Genomic DNA, 18,169 nt, shown 5'->3' with positions numbered 1-18,169 from the left:
TCCACGTGATCGGCGGGGGTGGTGGTCAGCCTGCCCCGGCTATTTAAATGAGCCGCCGCGATTCCTTTTTCGCCGCGGGCTTATAAAATTCAGTCCAATGCCTCTGGCAGTGGAGCACTCCCTCAGTACTGTACTGAAGTGTCAGGCTGGAGTGGGGCTTGAACCTTCAACCTTTTGAACGTTGAGTGAGGTGAGTACAAATACCACTCCTCCTCCTTTAATGATGGCGTCATAGTGACGCTGAAGTGAATCCAGTGGATATAAACCCCAGGCTCTGAGCACAGCTTCCCAAAAGCAGAAGCATTTCTCAGCAACCAGTGTCTGGACAAAAAGTTTGCTTTTGATTTTTTCAAATATTCTTTGGTAACTGAAGGTTATTTATTGGAAGTGGTCTCTTAAATCAAACTTTAGCATATGCACTTTATGAAAGATAAATTAACCTTTTTATGCAGTGTTGTCGATAGAAATAGAATTGTGGCTCGGACTTGGGTGTTTCTTCCAGCTGAATTTTGTGCCTTTACCTCCTAGGTATCATGTTTAACGCCGTGTTGCTGTGCTGCTGGGTTCTGCAGATGGTTCAGATCGTTTTCACCTCTGGTTCTACCAGAACTTCAGCGGATGAGTTGGATTCCAGCGCCGTGCGGAATGCAGCTACATACACTAACCTTGCTCTTCTGAGCAGGGTTAAACCACAAATGTCAGCCGCAGGTGTGTTTTAACAGTTTCTATCGAACTCTGCACTGACTGCGTTAATCTTGGGGGCAGGCTGTTCAAGTGAGTAAATATCCACCGCTTAAAAAGGCTGTGGGAATGGAATTGCTTGTAGTTGCATTTTTGCAGTCTAAGGAACGCAGAACAGTGAATGGGTTCATGGCTCCAATGGGGGACCTGTATTATTTTTGTATTCTGTTAACTTCAAATGTATCAACTGACAACTAACCAAGTTAATTTACCAATTGGTGGATCTCCTATGCTATTGCACACAAGACGATACTGTCTCTCTTCCCCTCTGTTTTTTCCTCCGCTCTTCTGAATTTGTCAGTTTTTCTGATTTCATTCTGGCATTTTTCTCTTGCTTCTATCAGTCTTGTTTTGTGCCTTCCCATTTGTCCTTTTCGATTTCTCCCACAATATTCAGCTGGGAAAATGTTGATGGTACGAAACATAATTCTTTTATCTGGCTGTCATTATTTTAAGCTATAACAATTGTTCAAGTCGAGAAAAAATGAATGATTTGCAAGAGTTAATTTTTAGTAAGATTTATTGAATCGACCAAATCAAGTTTCAAATTTGCCCTTGCATAAACAAAAAAGTGCAGCATTTTACAAACGGTTTTAACGTTGTGAATCTGTAATTCAGGTCCACTGGCAGGACCTGTATTAGATGGAGCAGTAGATTTCCTTAAGGAGGGTCGTATGTCAGAGAACATCATGCTGGATCCTGAGGTAACTACAATGTTCATATACCAACAAAGCAAAATTCGATGACATTTGCTGTGTGATAAATTGGTTAAAATTTTATTACATATAAGTTTCGACTTTTCAGAACAAATTGCAGTTTTTAAAATTTCATGCAAATGGCTCATTTGTATTGAAAAAGAAAGCATCAGTAGCTAGAATAAGTTCTTCCATTATCCTTTTGTCTCCCCAACTGGGTACACATTCTTGTGATATTCTCTCTTTTAATAGTGATTTCTCTCGAAGTTATGCGACTTGGTTAAAAGTAAAGCAGAATTAAGAACAGCCCAGCTTTCAAACAGCTGAACATTTTCAGACTCTCACTTCATATTAGTAAAAAGGTGGATTTTAACAGGGTGTGTGATTAATGAGACAGCAAGTTTCTGAAGGATCAGGTTGAGATATTCTATGTAATTGTTTATTTATTTTTTTTTAAATCAGATTTATAAATGGCAATAATAGGAGATAGAGCAAGGTCAACATTGAAGGTGAAAAGTCTCTCCAGACAAAATTTCTGGCAAGGGAGCCAAAGCGGCTGTAATTCATGTGGCAACTAACAAGCTAGGCAAGTGTGGTTTAAATGTCCTACAGTCAGATATTCAAGAGCTAGATGCTTTTAAATATACATTGCAAGATTTATAAAGGAAACAACGGAGGTAGTGCATGGAATAAGGGTAAAAAGGAGTGCGCTCTTCAAATTTAGACCTTCAGATTCAGTGATAGATTACAAGGATAGGGTGAAGACTTTTTTCACATTTAATTCATTCTTGAGATATGGGCATTGCTAGCAAGGCTGGCATTTTATTGCCAATCCCTAGTTGACGTTGAGAAGGTGGTGGTGAGCCTTCCTCTTGAACTGCTGTAGTCCATCTGATGAAGGTACCCCCACAGTTCTGTTAGGGAGGCAGTTCCAGGATTTTAACCTACCAACAATGAAAGAACAATGATATATGTCCAAATTGGGATGGTGTGTGGCTTAGAGGGGAACTTGGAGGTGATAATGTTCCCATGTGCATTGTCTTTCTAGGTGGTGGAAGTCGCAGGTTTGGGAGATGCTGCTGAAGTCGCCTTGGGAACTGCAGTGTATCTTGTAAATAGACACAATAGAGCTACAGTGCACCGGTGGTGGAGGGAGTGAATGTTTAAGCTTGTGGATGGTGTGCCTAATGGGACGCCAAATTATATGGGTAAGAATAGATAGAGATTGAAGGGAATATAAAGGCAAAATCTAAAGGCTTCTACAAATATATCTGGAGTAACCAGCACCAAAGAAATAGTATTCTCTTTGAGAGGTATGGGCATGGGGTATTGGGATGGCAGGAAAAGGCAGATATCCAGAATAACCGCATTCATGGAAGAAGCCACTGACTCGCTCCTGGATGTAAGGATTGATTTTTCAGAGAAATGAGCTGAAAATATTCAGGACAATAGTAACTATTGAAAAGTAAGTGATGGAAATGGTGAAGATGCTGAAAGAGGATTTGGTCAAGGTCCTCGCCTGTACTCAAGAGTACGTAAGGAAACAACCAATGAAGTTGGTTATGTTCTTGTGGGAAACATCAGGGAATCATTGAATTGGGAGTTGTACCAAAGAATTGGTGTGAAAAAGGACAAAAGGGCTGTCCTGGAAATTAAAAGCTGGTGAACCTGACACCTGTACTGTGTAAAATTTTAGACACCATCCTGAGGAAGGGTATTGCAAAACACCTGGAGATGTATGAAATAATCCATGGTCTTGTAGCAGGAAGAACATGCCTGGAAAACTGGTTAGAATTCTTTGAGGTGGCAATAGAGCTTTTGGATAGAGGGAAGTCCATAGTGAACATTTTACCCAGACTTTTAAATGCAGTTTAGCATAGGAGGTTGGTCCTTAAGGTAGAAAAGCATAAAATTGATGACATTAATCACTGGGGGAAAAACACTTTCATTTAACATATAGACCACTTTTTGTCTGGGTGCCTTTTCCAAAACAAAATTTGAGAGAATGGACATTGTTTAGAAAAAAACAGCATTAAATGTAATTTTTCTTTTCAATTTTGTCCTGAGAAAAATCATCAAAATCCTGAAATATATTTAAGATCCTTATAGGTAGTAACAAGTTGAATCCTGAAAGAAATAATTATTGTGATAGCACTCAGTAGGAAGGGAAGTGAGTGGATAGAACAAATATTCAAAAAAAAAGCTGCAGAAGGTAATGAATGTTTGGAAGAGCTGCCCAGGGAGGCTATCAAGGCTGGTAAACATCAGTAATTTTAAGAAGGATTTGGACAGGCATTTGGTGAGAATTCAGAGATATAGGTAATGAACTGTGTGCTTTGTTTTTGGCTGACATGATGTACCAAATGATCTTGTCAGATCCTGTATATTTGTATGCTGTGTGTGTATGTATATTGTATGTGTTTAACTATTAAATGGAATTGTTAATTAATTCAGTGCTGCAGTATGAAGAAATGGTATGCAGCTGTGATTTCCTAATCTTTTAAATTTAATCTTGCAGGTAATATCCAATGCACTGGAGATAGACAGATCAGAGCGTTCACCCAGGAGATGTGTCCGACACTTGGAATCCTGTTTCGGTCATACTCTGCCTTGCTGTGATCCATGTGCTATTTGTTACTGCAGGTTTTTTAATGCTATTTGTTACTGCAGGAAAATTGGCAACAGCTGTCACCAGGGCAAGAATTAGTTTTGTACTCGTGCTGTCTGCTGGAATATGTTTCTGTAAAGTATATATGAACAGATTTGTGTTGTGGTGTTTTTAGTGTGCAACTTGTAATTTTACAGTTGAAATAAACTTACTATATATATGATAAAGAAAAAAAAACTTGTTTTTGGCGTACCACCTAGATCTTTATTTGTGACAAGTAGATGTCACAAACTTTAAATTGACATTGCAGGACTTTGTAACCCTTTGGGGGAGTTCTAAAGCGACATCTTTTAAATGTGGTTAAGAAGTGTCAAAGTTATCAGGTTTGCTGCAAATAGACATATCAATCTCAAGCTTTGTTACATTGCAGGATACCAGTGGAGGGATGCTTAACACATTGTATGAAATTACTTTCTCTGCTGTTTTAATGGAGGCTTTAAACCACTTCTTTTACACAGATTGGTAGAGGAAGGAACTTAAAGTCCTCAATTTCTACCATTCTTCCAATTTATGCAATATTTTATAGTCTCTTGGGACTGTTCAAATGTTCGAATCCATCTCCATATTGATAAGTTACGATTTTTATTCAAGCATAAGTAAGACATGCAGTATTTGAGGAGCAGTTTGCAAGGAACAATTGATAGTTATATTACCCCATTGGTTCTTGGTTAGGGCTATGACTTTGTTCCAGGCACCTTCTGCAACCTGTCATTGCACCCTCAGTTTAAGCCTTTACATTGAAAGTGGCCCAAGCCGCTACAGTTAGACCCCAAAACTAAATTGCAGCAAAATTCATCCAATCATGTATCTTCCACATGACCAATCATGGGCCTGGCATGTACATGTCCAGGCACAGACAATGCCTCCTAACCCCTAATCTTTGTTTTCAACCTTTCTAAAAGCTTCCCATGTTTCTGTGGTTAATAGAAATCTTAAAACTAGCTGTAAATGAATCTTAATCTTTCTCTTTACTAATTCTAATAAAAGAGAAATAAAAAGTAAAATAGTCTAGCAAAGTTTAAACTGAAAAATAAAAACGATTATATTTGATATTTCAACACATAACAAGAATTCTCAGTTCACATGACTGCATCTGAAAAGGAATAAGAGGTAATGGTATGGATGGCTTTATGTCTCAACTGGTCCTCCCTCTCTTAGTGCGCAATAATAAAATACTGTGCACATCAATCATCCTCCACTTGCAACCAGTTGAGTTGAAAGCCTAAAAGCAGTCCATTTTTTGCAGAACAATAATTTCAGGCAAAGCTTTAGTTATTTAACCCTTTCAAGCTTAGTCCCAATAAGTGCTTTCCTAAACCTATATTCTTACATGAGATTCTAAATATTGTTTTGTCCTTAACTGAAAGCAATGACTTGATTCTGCAACATGTGTTCACTACTCTGCTTTTGACTGAAGACGGGAAACAAAATACAAGGCTGTGGATAGACCTTAGTCTATGTTACAAACCTGGAGTCTGCAATAGATAATCTCATGGGTTCAGCATCACCAGTCTCTGCCTTCAGGAAACACCACAATCCTTATGATCAGTATAACTCTTCTTTGACTTTTTCTGAACTACCTTCGTGTCTTAGGGATTTGATGGCATTGGTAATTTAAGTTTCAAAACTTGAAGCTTTATTCACAACTGAAGTGTTATGAAGCATAAATAAAGTAGTGGAACAGCATTCCATGTAAAGAATTGGTTCGATGTTCGACGTAAGCCTTCCGCCCCTGATGTATGTCGGATGATCTGGCATGTACCTCGACATTCCCCTTTTCCTACTTGTTCTATCTCTCAGACTGATTATATTATCCATGAACTTCCTTAGTCTTGGTTGATCAATAATCACTGCTTTCCATCCATTTGTGGAGATTTTATTTCTGATTTAACACCAATAGCACAACACACTGAAGTGAAATAAGGGAAATAATTTCATCAGAGGCAAGGCAATTAAAAGCTAAAGCAGTAGAAAAATAAAAGGACTGGATTTTGCCATGGAGGCAGAGGTGGGTTGGTGAGTGGGCGAGCTGGCAAATTTGTGATGCAGTGCAGCGTGCCGGTTCCCCAATGTGTTGCTGCCTCAGTGCGATTTTCTTCGGAGGCAACTTCTCTGGGAGGGCGGCAACTCACCCGGTAGAAGCGGGCAGGCAATTAGGGTCATTAACCAAGTACTTGGGAGGTTATTAAAGACGGGAATGCAATTTTATCAGAAACGCACATGCCCCACGCTGTATCAGCATCTCATCCAAGCAGCTGAGGTGGCTGCACAACACAAACCCCTTGAATAAAGTGGCAGCCATTAAAACCTCTGTATAATTGGGGGATTCAGCAACCAGGAACTCATGCACAGCCAGTGACTTGCCATGGTTAAAGCAGAGCTCTAGAATTAATATTGCTGACTGAAAGGAGGGGGTCTTGGAGAATGGCTCATTCATCAAGGTGAAAGGGAAATTTGGCAGCTGAGGTCCTGGTGCCTGAGACTGTATCTGATTATGAGAGCCACCTACTCAGAGGTGGCCTGGTGCAATGGAGAGAAGCAGCATCCCCAGCAACAAAGGCAGTCTCCTGATGCACATGGATGCAGAGGGGCAGGAGGGGCCAGAAGGCGATATCTGCAGAATCGAGTACACCACCAGAGGATCGGCTCCCTGAGCATGTTGGAGCAGCAGTACCACCAACAGCTTCACCAGCAAGGCACATAGTGACTGAGTTGTGTGCACTCCTGGAGGACCACCTAATACTTCAAGGCACAGGGCGACACCCTATGCCAGTAGCTGGCAAGCTGACAGTGACCTTGAACTTTCTAGCTTTAGGCTCATTTCAGAGGTCAGCAGCTGACCTATGGGGAATCTTGCAATCGGCAGCTTACAGCTGCATATCTCAGGTGATGGATGCCCTTTTTCTGAAGGTATCTGATGTCATCACGTTCAAAACTGATGCGGCCAGTCAGACACATAGGGCCATGGAGTTTGCCTCAATGGCAGGACTTCCTCAGGTGCAGGGTATGATTGACTGCACCCATGTGACCATCAAAGCCCCGTTGTCTCAGGCTGGAGCATTCATCAATGCGAAGAGCGTCCACTCATTAAACGTGCAGCTGCTATGCAACCATCGTAAGTGGTTCCTTCCAGTGTGTGCAAGGTATCCAAGCAGTTGTCATGATTCTTTCATCCTGAGGCAGTCGCAGGTGCTGCAACTGTTCATTCCACCCCATAGTCTCCATGGATGGCTCCTGGCTGACAAGGGGTACCTGTAGAGATGGCTGCTGACCCCTGTGTGAAACCCCACAACTGAGGCATGGAAGTGATATAACCGCTGCCATCTTAATACAAGGGCCACCATTGAGCAGGCTATCGGCCTCCTGAAGATGTGGTTTTGGTGCCTTGATTGATCGGGTGGTGCCCTCCAGTATGCACCTTCAAAGGATTCCCATATTGTTGTGGTCTGGTGCACTCTGTGCACCATGGCCACTGATAGAGGAGAGGAACCTAAGGAGGTCCCAGGAGAGAATGTGTCATCTCATCGGTGGATGAGGATTTCGATGAAGACCAGCCGGGGATGAGTCGAGACCACCCAGATACACGTACATGTGGCGACACACTGAGTAGGATGGCAGGGAAGCCCAGGATGCCATGATCCAGGAACACTTCTCCTGAGCACAGAAAATCCTGCAATTGAAGAATCTAATCTGGACTGCTGGTTTATAAATAACATTCCCTAACCAGGATACAATGACTGATCCACTTCTCATGGAGTTTAGCAATCATTAAGCAGCAAGTTTTCTGTGAGTGCACATGGCCACATTGCACTCTCAAACCTCAAACACAGGCAAGACCTAGTGACGATGTTGCAACTTCCCAGAACATCTGACACGAGAAAATCTAGTTTTCGACTGCAGCCATCTTACCTTAAAGTGCATTCATTGAACAAAAGGTGGAGGCCAATGTACTGCTATTGTCACTCCGCTGCCCACTTGCGAGAGTTCTTCCGTGGTTCTCCCCAGTATTGGAGTTGATGTGGAGGCAGGCGGCTTGAGAGGGTGAGCTGGTAGCTGAGATGCCCATGGTGCCCTTCCTTGGGGTCACATAGCACTTGATGGCACTGCGCCAGCCTGCACCAGCCGCATTTGTCCAGAAATTGCCTCTGTCATGGGTACATGAGGCTTATTGTGTGTCTCAGTCAGAGAGGTTGGCTTCAGAAGACGGGGTCTCTTGGGTAGTGGCACAATCTACATCATCCCTTCCTGGCCCAGCTGCACATCTGCGTTTACCAGGTACAGGAGAACAACTGAAATAAAACCAGGTATTTCTAGCACCTTTTGGCTTTATTACCTGATTGGCTGCCCATGCATCCACACACCATCACTGCAACAGACCGCTCAATGCTACAGAATGCATCATACAATCTTCTCATGCCAGTTCACTACTCCGGCATCCACTTGGCGGACTGCCACTTATGACTCTCTGTGAGAGTCACCATTCTTTCAATGGAGGAGCTCGTGCTCATATGCCTGAGAAAATGCAGTGCTCATGTCATGAATGGACTCTTCCATTTTTTGTGCACTGCCTCAGGAAACTCTTACAGATGTTCACAAACCTCCCGTTGCTGCTTCACAAGAACCTGCTTTGTATATAGCCCCCAAGGCTCAGCATCTCCAGCTAGACAAGCATGCCTGGAGTTGTCCTTCAACCTCCAGTGTGGACTGCCATAGCAGCCTCTGCCTCTATCACCTGCTCTTGTGTGCTGTGATGCTCACCTTGTGCCAAAGTTACCTGAGACTCCACTGAGGTGCATGTATCTGTGCTGGTAGAGGGTGTGCTTGACTTTTTTTCTATTCTTTCATGGAAGTGGATGTCGCTGGCAAGCCTTAATTGCCCTTGTCAATGGAACGGTTTGCTAGGCCAGAGGGCAGTTAAGAGTCAACCACATTCCTGTGGGTCTAGAGTCACATGTAGGCCAGACCAGGTAAGGACAGCAGATTTCCTCCCCGAAAGGGCATTAGTGAACCAGATGGGTTTTTATAACAATTGATGATAGCTTTCAATTCCATTAATTACTTGAATTTATTAACTGAATTTAAATTCCACCAGCTGCCTTGGTGGGATTTGAATCATTGCCCCGCCACGCCGGGCATTTGCCTGGACCTCTGGATCATTAGTCCAGTGGCATTACCATTACGTCACTGTCTCCCCACTGTACCAGTGGTTCTTCAGAGTGCAAGCCATCCTCTGAGGTTGCTGCAGCCTCCACACTCAGCTGCTGTCGATCCTCTGGCATTGGCCCTATGTAAGAGAGAAAACATCAATTACTCGTCCTCCTTTATCTCAGCAGATGCTTCATCAGACATCTATCAGCATATCAAGTGGCATCTACTGGAAACAACAGGGCTTACAATACCATCCTCCCAAGCATACACAGCTTTGATCCCCTCCCTTGGCTGAAGGTTGGCACTGGGCACTCATATCCTCAGTGTTCCTGTACATTGGCTGCCTTGAGGCCATCCTGCTCACAGGTGTTCTGTCCTTTAAGACCCTCATGGCTGATAGCTTGGCTTTGCATCTGACTCACCTTGCCAGGAACCAGACGGTCGTTGAAGCACTTCCTGCACCGGACCCAAGTCCTGCTAACCACGCTGCAGCTGCTGACCTCTCTGACAACCTCCAGCCATGCCTACTTTGTTTGAATCGCATGCCTCCTCCTGCCCTTCTCCATAAACAAAATGTTCCACCTGGCTCGGACCCCCTCTAGCATAACCTCCAAGAAGGTGTTGGTGAACCTTAGGCCTGCCCCACCATGACAGCCTGCCATCTTATCGATCTGAAAGTCTCTTCCTGAGGACTGACACCCTCTGGCTACATCCATTCTAGAGGTACCGGAAGACTGGAGGATAGCTAATGTTATGCCTTTATTTAAGAAGGGCAACAGGGATAAGCCAGGGAACTACAGGCCGGTGAGCCTTACATCAGTGGTGGGAACGTTATTGGAAGGGATTCTGAGAGACAGGATTTATATGCATCTGGAAAGGCATGGTCTGATTAGGGATAGTCAGCATGGCTTTGTGCGTGGGAAATCATGTCTCACAAATTTGATTGAGTTTTTCGAGGAGGTGACCAAGAGGATTGATGAGGGCAGGGCGATGGACGTTGTCTACATGGACTTTAGCAAGGCCTTTGACAAGGTCCCGCATGGTAGGCTGCTCCAGAAGGCTTGAACACATGGGATCCAGGGTGAGCTAGCAAATTGGATACAAAATTGGCTTGGTGAGAGGAGGCAGAGGGTGGTAGTGGAGGGTTGTCTTTCAGATTGGAGGCCGGTGACCAGTGGTGTGCCGCAGGGATCAGTACTGGGCCCTCTGTTGTTTGTCATATATATTAATGACTTGGATGTGAATGTAAGGGGCATGATTAGTAAGTTTGCAGATGACACCAAAATTGGTGGTATAGTGGACAGTGAAGAAGGTTGTCTAAGGTTACAACAGGATATAGATCAACTGGGAAAGTGGGCAAGGGAGTGGCAAATGAAATTTAATGCAGACAAGTGTGAAGTGATGCATTTTGGGAAGCTAAACCAGGGCAGGACACATACAGTGAATGACAGGTCCCTGGGGAGTGTTGTTGAGCAGAGAGACCTTGGGGTGCAAGTACATAGTTCCCTGAAAGTGGCAACACAGGTAGACAGGATGGTGAAGAAGACGTATGGCATGCCTGCCTTCATCGGTCGAGGCAGTGAGTACAAGTGTTGGGACGTCATGTTACAGTTGTACACAACGTTGGTTAGGCCGCATTTGGAGTACTGCGTGCAGTTCTGGTCGCCACACTACAGGAAAGATGTGATTAAGCTAGAGAGGGTGCAGAAAAGATTCACAAGGATGTTGCCTGGTTTGGAGGGCTTGAGTTATAAAGAGAGATTGGATAGGCTGGGTCTGTTTTCCCTGGAGCGAAGGAGGCTGAGAGGGGACATGATTGAGGTATATAAAATTATGAGAGGCATAGATAGGGTAGATAGCCAGAGTCTGTTTCCCATGGTAGGGGTGACTAAAACTAGAGGGCATAGATTTAAGGTGAGAGGGAGGAGGTTTAAAGGGGATCAAAGGGGTAAATATTTCACACAAAGAATAGTGGGTATCTGGAATGAGCTGCCTGAGGAGGTGGTGGAGGCAGGAACAGTAGCGACATTTAAGAGGCATCGGGACAGGTACTTGAATGAGCAAGGCATAGAGGGATATGGAATTAATGCAGGCAGGTGGGATTAATATAGATAGGCATTATGGTCGGCATGGACGCGGTGGGCCGAAGGGCCTGTTTCTATGCTGTACGACTCTATGACTCTATGAGAGGGAGACATCCATTACATGGACTAATCTTTGAAGGGGGTAGGACAAGTTGAGAAGATCCATGGCTTTATAAATAGAGGAATTTTTTTTTATATTCATTCCTGGAATGCGGGTGTCGCTGGCTAGGCCAGCATTTATTGCCCATCCCTAACTGCCCTTGAGAAGGTGCTGTTGAGCTGCATTCTTGAACTGTTGCAGTCCTTGGTGTGCAGGTACACCACAGTGCTGTTAGGAAGGGAGTTCCAGGATTTTTACCCAGTGACAGTGAAGGAACGGTGATATAGTTCCAAGTCAGGATGGTGTGTGGCTTGGAGGGGAACTTGCAGGTGGTGGTGTTCCCATGCATCTGCTGCCCTTGTCCTTCTAGTTGGTAGAGGTCACAGGTTTGGAAGGTGCTGTCTAAGAAGCCTCGGTGCATTGCTACAGTGCATCTTGTAGATGGTACACACTGCTGCCACTGTGCGTCGGTGGTGGAGGGAGTGAATGTTTGTAGATGGGGTGCCAATCAAGCAGGCTGCTTTGTCCTGGATGATGTCAAGCTTCTTGAGTGTTATTGGAGCTGCACCAATCCAGGCAAATGGAGAGTATTCCATCACACTCCTGACTTGTGCCTTGTAGATGGGGGACAGTCTTTGAGGAGTCAGGAGGTGAGTTACTTGTCGCAGAATTCCTAACCTCTGACCTGCTCTTGTAGCCATAGTATTTATATGGCTACTCCAGTTCAGTTTCTGGTCAATGGTCACCCTAGGATGTTAGTGGGGGATTCAGCGATCGTAATGCCATTGACCATCAAGGGGAGATGGTTAGATATTCTCTCTTGTTGGAGATGGTCATTGACTGGCACTTGTGTGGCATGAATGCTACTTGCCACTTATCAGACAAACTGGATATTGTCCAGGCCTTGCTGCATTTCTACACGGACTGCTTCAGTATCTGAGGAATTGCCAATGGTGCTGAACATTGTGCAATCATCAGCGAACCTCCCCACTTCTGACCTTATGTTTGAAGGAAGGTCATTGATGAAGCAGCTGAAGATGGTTGGGCCTAGGACACTACCCTGAGAAACTCCTCCAGTGATGTCCAGAAGCTGTGATGATTGACCTCCAACAACCACAGCCATCTTCCTTTGCGCTAGGTATGACTCCAACCAGCGGAGAGTTTTCCTCCGATTCCCATTGACTCCAGTTTTGCTCGGGCTCCATGATGCCATACTTGATCAAATGCTGCCTTGATGTCAAGGGCAGTCACTCTCATCTCACTTCTGGAGTTCAGCTCTTTTGTCCATATTTGAACCAAGGCTGTAATGAGGTCAGGAGCTGAGTGGCCCTGGCGGAGCCCAAACTGAGTGTGAGTGAGCAGCTTACTGCTAAGCCAATGTCGCTTGATAGCACTGTTAATGACACCTTCCATTACTTTACTGATGATTGAGAGTAGACTGATGGGGCAGTAATTGGCCGGGTTGGACATGTCCTTCTTTTTGTGTACAGGACATACCTGGGCAGTTTTCCACATTGCCAGGGAGATGCCAGCGTTGTAGCTGTACTGGAACAGCTTGGCTAGGGGCGCAGCAAGTTCTGGAGCACAGGTCTTCAGTACTATTGCCGGAATATTGTCAGTGCTCATAGCCTTTGCTGTATCCAGTGCCTTCAGTCGTTTCTTGATATCACACAGAGTGAATCGAATTGGCTGAAGACTGGCATCAGTGATGCTGGAGACTTCAGGAGGAGGCCGAGATGGATCATCCACTCGGCATTTCTGGCTGAAGATGGTTGCAAATGCTTCAGCCTTGTCTTTGCACTGGTGTGCTGGGCTCCCCCATTATTGCGGATGGGGATGTTTGACGAGCCTCCTCTTCCTGTCAGTTGTTTAATTGTTCAACATTATTCATGACTGGATGTGGCAGGACTGCAGAGCTTAGTTCTGATCCGTTGGTTATGGGATCGCTTAGCTCTGTCTACCGCATGCTGCTTATGATGTTTGACATGCAAGTAGTCCTGGGTTGTAGCTTCACCAGGTTGACACCTCACTTTGAGGTATGCCTGGTGCTGCTCCTGGTATGCCCTCTTGCACTCTTCATTGAACCAGGGTTGGTCCCCCAGCTTGATGGTAATGTTAGAGTGCAGGATATGCCAGGCCTTGGGGTTACAAATTGCGGTTGAGTACAATTCTGCTGCTGCTGTTGGTCCAGTTTTGCATTGCTAGATCTATTCAAAATCTATCCCATTTAGCACAGTGGTAGTGTCACACAACACAATGGAGGGTATCCTCTATGTGAAGACCAGACTTTGTCTCCACAAGGACTGTGCGGTGGTCACTCCTTCCAATACTATCATGGACAGATGCATCTGCAGCAGGCAAATTGGTGAGGGTGAGGTCAAGTATATTTTTCCCTCTTGTTGGTTCCCTCACCACCTGCTGCAGACCCAGCCTAGCAGCTATGTCCTTTAGGACTCGGCCAGCTTGGTCAGTAGTGGTGCTCCCGAGCTACTCTTGGTGATGGACATTGAAGTCCCCCACCCAGAGTACATTCTGCACCCTTGCCACTCTCAGTCCAACTGCTGTTCAGGGGAAAGAGCAAGGGAGTGGGACTAATTGGATAGTTCTTTTAAAGAGCCAGCACAGGTACGATGGACCAAATGGCCACAATAGAATTTGTAAAATTCTATGATTAGCATGTGAGTTATTAATGAATGGCATATACACTTTGAGGAAATCCTTGGTTTTCAGCAAATAACAGGACTGAAATTTCAGATAAACAGAGGTTGAGCCTAATACTTGTGATAGGCTAAGGCACCCAACTAAATGTTAAAGTTATTCAACGCCAGCTCTTCAATGAAGTCTATTATGTTAATAAATACATATAAATATAAGATGATATGCAACAGGAAGTAAAAGACTAAATTGGGGGACAGGAATCAGAGATAAGCACAGAGGACTATTTCCTTCCATGGAACAAAATTGTAAACTTGTTCTTTAGAAACAACAACAACCACCTTCATTTGTATAGTGCTTTTAACATAGTAAAACATCCTAAGGCACTTCAGAGGAGCCTTATCAGACAAAGTTTGACATTGAGCCACATCAAATAGATATTAGGACAGATGTCCAAAATCTTAGTCAATGAGAAAGCTATTAAGAACAGAAGAAATAGGAATAGGAGTAGGCCATATGTCCCCTCTAGCCTGCTCCACCATTCAATAAGATCATAGCTGATCTTCTGCCTCAATTTCACTTTCTCGCCCTATCCCCACCACCCCTTGATTCCCTTAGTGTCTATTGATTTTATTCTTGATTATACTCAATGACTGAGCATTCACTGCCCTCTGGGGTAGAGAATTCCAAAGAGTCACAACACGATGAGAGAAGAGATTTCTCCTCATCTCAGTCCTAATTGGCTGCCCCCCTATCTTGAAACTATACCCCCTAGTCCCAGACTCTTCAACTAGGAGAAACAGACTCTCAACATCAACCCTGTCAAACCTTTTAAAAATGTTATACGTTTCAATGAGATCACCTCTCATTCTTTTAAACTCCAGAGAATATAGACCCATTTTATTCAATCTCTCCCATACGAAAACCCTCTAATCCCAGGAACCGATTTAGTGAACCTTCGTTGCACTGCCTCCAATATCCTTCCTTACGTAAGGAGACCAAAACTGTACACAGTACTCCAGGTATGGTCTCACCAAAGCCCTGTACAATTGTAGAAGGTGCTCTTACTCTTATATACCAATCCCTTTGCAATAAAAGCTAACACACTATTTGCCTTCCTAATTGCTTACTGTTAACTTTCTGTGATTCACGTACAAACAGTGACTTAAAGGAGAAGAAAGAGGGGGAAAGGTTTAGGAAGGGAATTCAGACCTTAGGGCCTAGATGGCTGAAGGCATGGCTGGCAATGGTGCAGCAAAGGAAATTGATGATGTGTAAGAGGCCAGAATTGAAGTAGGGCATACAAGGGAAATTGTTCTCCTGCACAGCTCTGATGGCTAGTTACTTCACTTAAATAATTCTTAAAATGCAATGCAACATTTTCTGAACTCAACAATGTTACATACTCCAGAGAGCTAATCCTATATAGACCATGATAGCAAAACAGCTAACACAATATTGAAAATTATGGAATGGCTCCATAATTTCATACTGTGAATATCATATCACCAACCTCAAAAGGAATTGTGAGAAAGCAAACTGATTTCAATATTCAAATTTCCAAAGACATGAAAGAGGTTCAATTAAAAAAAAAACATTTGTGATATCAGACAATGTGACCACAAACATTGTCATTGAGCAAAAGCACATTCCACAAATTCTAAATGTTCACCCTTTAAATTTATGTGAAATGTAATTTTTAGTAGCGCATTATGGACCTCGTATTGCTTGACAATCAGATTATATAAAGGCACCATTATAGTACAGGACCTGATGGAGCTTGGTACCTATTGAGAGCAATATGGAGTTGACAGACTTAAGTTATACCTGTCATGCTCTAACCAAAAGAAACATGCTCTGTAAATTTTATGTTTTCCCAGAACTCTGCTCACAGGCATTTATACAATTTAAGTTTTAGCATTAGAGAGCCAACTGTTCTGTTAGTTCTAAGATTAAAACTGAAGTTCTGGGATAGGCCAATTGAGAATTTTTACATTTTTCTTCATGCAATCTTGTTATATATCAGTGGATGTAAAACCTAAGCAATGTGGAAGTACCTTGTGTTGGTGGCCTCACACTTCTTGTCCAAAGTGGCCACATGATATGGGGCATTCTGAGGGTGCATTGATGCCCGTGGAGGTATTCAGTTGGATACTTTAGAGCAGTGGATCTCAAACTGGGGTCCGCAGACCCCTGTCGGTCCGTAAAGACTTTCCAGGGCAAATAATCTCTCCAGTGGGAAAGAGAGGGAGAGAAAACAACAAGGGGAGCTGGGGAGAAGAAAATAAATAAAGACAATTTAGCCACTATGTGTGAATTAACAGTAGTTAGTGTAAGTCCTGCTCAAGTTGCAGGCAAAATGTTCATCCTCAGAGCTCCCAAACGCTCGCTGTTCTTCACAATGATGGGCACCTCGGCTGCCGTAGTCTTGCATTTACTTTCAGTGGGAGGAGGGGAGGTGGGAGGCCAACTGCTGCTGCGATACTCGGGTGCATTCAATTTGGACTCATGCAGTGAACAAGGCAGTGAATGCCTTTGTACAACATCTTTTATACCTTTTTTCCAGAGGTGGGCCTGAATGTTACATTGTTCTTCCTAATACAAAATATTCAATAGTAGGTTGAGTTTTTGTTGTCTAAAATCATGAAATAAAAGCCCGCCCTCAAGTTCAGTTCCCAATGAATATGAGTAACGGTCAAGAGTTGTTTGCCAGATATTCTCATCCACCTTATTAGCTTTAGGAATATCTTGTGCCAGTTAAAGTCTCAGCAGTCCACTCCTGCCCCAGGTCTTCCTTATCTGTGAAAAACAGCCTGAAGCATTCAGCAGTTCAGTTTGAAAAGGTCTTTTGACCATTGTGAAGTATGCTGGTAAAATCTGGTCAATTTTTGAGTTTAGTCAAGCTATATCAAACCTGTATTCTTACGGCACTCTGTAATAGAATTGAAGGGAAGGAAACTCGTGTATCCAGGATGTTCTTTGTTTTTAAATTAAAATAGTAACCTTCTTTGAGTCTGTTAAACATCCAAATAGGATGAGACTGCTGCTAATACTGACTTGAGCAATAGCTACTTGCATTGGATGTGATCTGTGAACTGATTGTGTGTAGATGCCATTAACAGAAATCTTTAGCCATATTAAAAGTAGTTAAATTGACATGCACCAGAGTTACACTTATCCTTTACCTCTGGTTTGTCTGGTTGGTCTTATCACTGCCTATATCAGTAAAATAGTCCTCAAATTGCCACTCTAAATAATTACCTGTTTTCTTAAATTCATTATTTAAACACTCCTTACACGCAGCATTTTCGTATTATAAGTGTTTTATAATTTAGATGACTAATTTAGATTACTGATCCATTTGAAAAGGGGTCAGTCAACCAAAAATTTTGAGAACCACCGCCATAAGGGACACTAAATCCATGTGGTGTGAGCTCCTCAGCAGGAGGATGCCTCACATTAGTTTGAATTTGCATTGAGTGCTATATAGCACATCTTTGGATGATCTCACACTTGAATCACAGCTTTTGTCAAAGCGAAGCTGAAACCACTTTTTTATTTATTTAGAGATACAGCACTGAAACAGGCCCTTCAGCCCACCGAGTCTGTGCCAACCAACAACCACCCATTTATACTAACCCTACAGTAATCCCATATTCCCTACCACCACTAGGGGCAATTTACAATAGCCAATTTACCTATCACCTGCAAGTCTTTGGGAGGAAACCAGAGTACCCAGCGAAAACCCACGCAGTCACAACTTGCAAACTCCGCACAGGCAGTACCTAGAATCGAACCCGGGTCCCTGGAGCTATGAGGCTGCGGTGCTAACCACTGCGCCACTGTGCCGTCACTTGACACTGATACAAACTGTAGTATAACGGACATTAATATAATTTCCTGGTCTTGATATGATTAAAGTGGTCCTGTTACTTCTGTAATGTGATCAATGTGGCAGTTTGGTTATGTTGGAATGTAGGAAAAGACCAAAATGCCTTCAGTGACTAACATCACTGGATTGTGTCAGGACCATTCTGCAAACACAGAATTTAGTATCTGGACTAAATCTTTAACAAAA

At 43.5% G+C, this 18,169-nt stretch overlaps 1 protein-coding gene across 1 annotated transcript; it reads left to right on the top strand.

Moving 5' to 3' along the window:
* The first annotated feature begins 251 nt into the window (after window positions 1-251).
* agrp (agouti related neuropeptide) lies at window positions 252-4,270 on the top strand. Its single transcript, XM_068049548.1, has 4 exons — window positions 252-332; window positions 529-708; window positions 1,360-1,445; window positions 3,955-4,270. Exons 2-4 carry the CDS (start codon window positions 534-536, stop codon window positions 4,141-4,143), a joined length of 450 nt encoding a protein of 149 aa, XP_067905649.1. The 5' UTR covers window positions 252-332; window positions 529-533; the 3' UTR covers window positions 4,144-4,270.
* Window positions 4,271-18,169: the final 13,899 nt, after the last annotated feature.

This window comes from Heterodontus francisci, chromosome 17 (genome assembly GCF_036365525.1).
Source record: "Heterodontus francisci isolate sHetFra1 chromosome 17, sHetFra1.hap1, whole genome shotgun sequence".
NCBI classification, from domain to species: Eukaryota; Metazoa; Chordata; class Chondrichthyes; order Heterodontiformes; family Heterodontidae; genus Heterodontus; species Heterodontus francisci.
The sequence above is the reverse complement of the archived record's forward strand: the minus strand, read 5'-3'. Positions and strand labels throughout refer to the sequence as shown.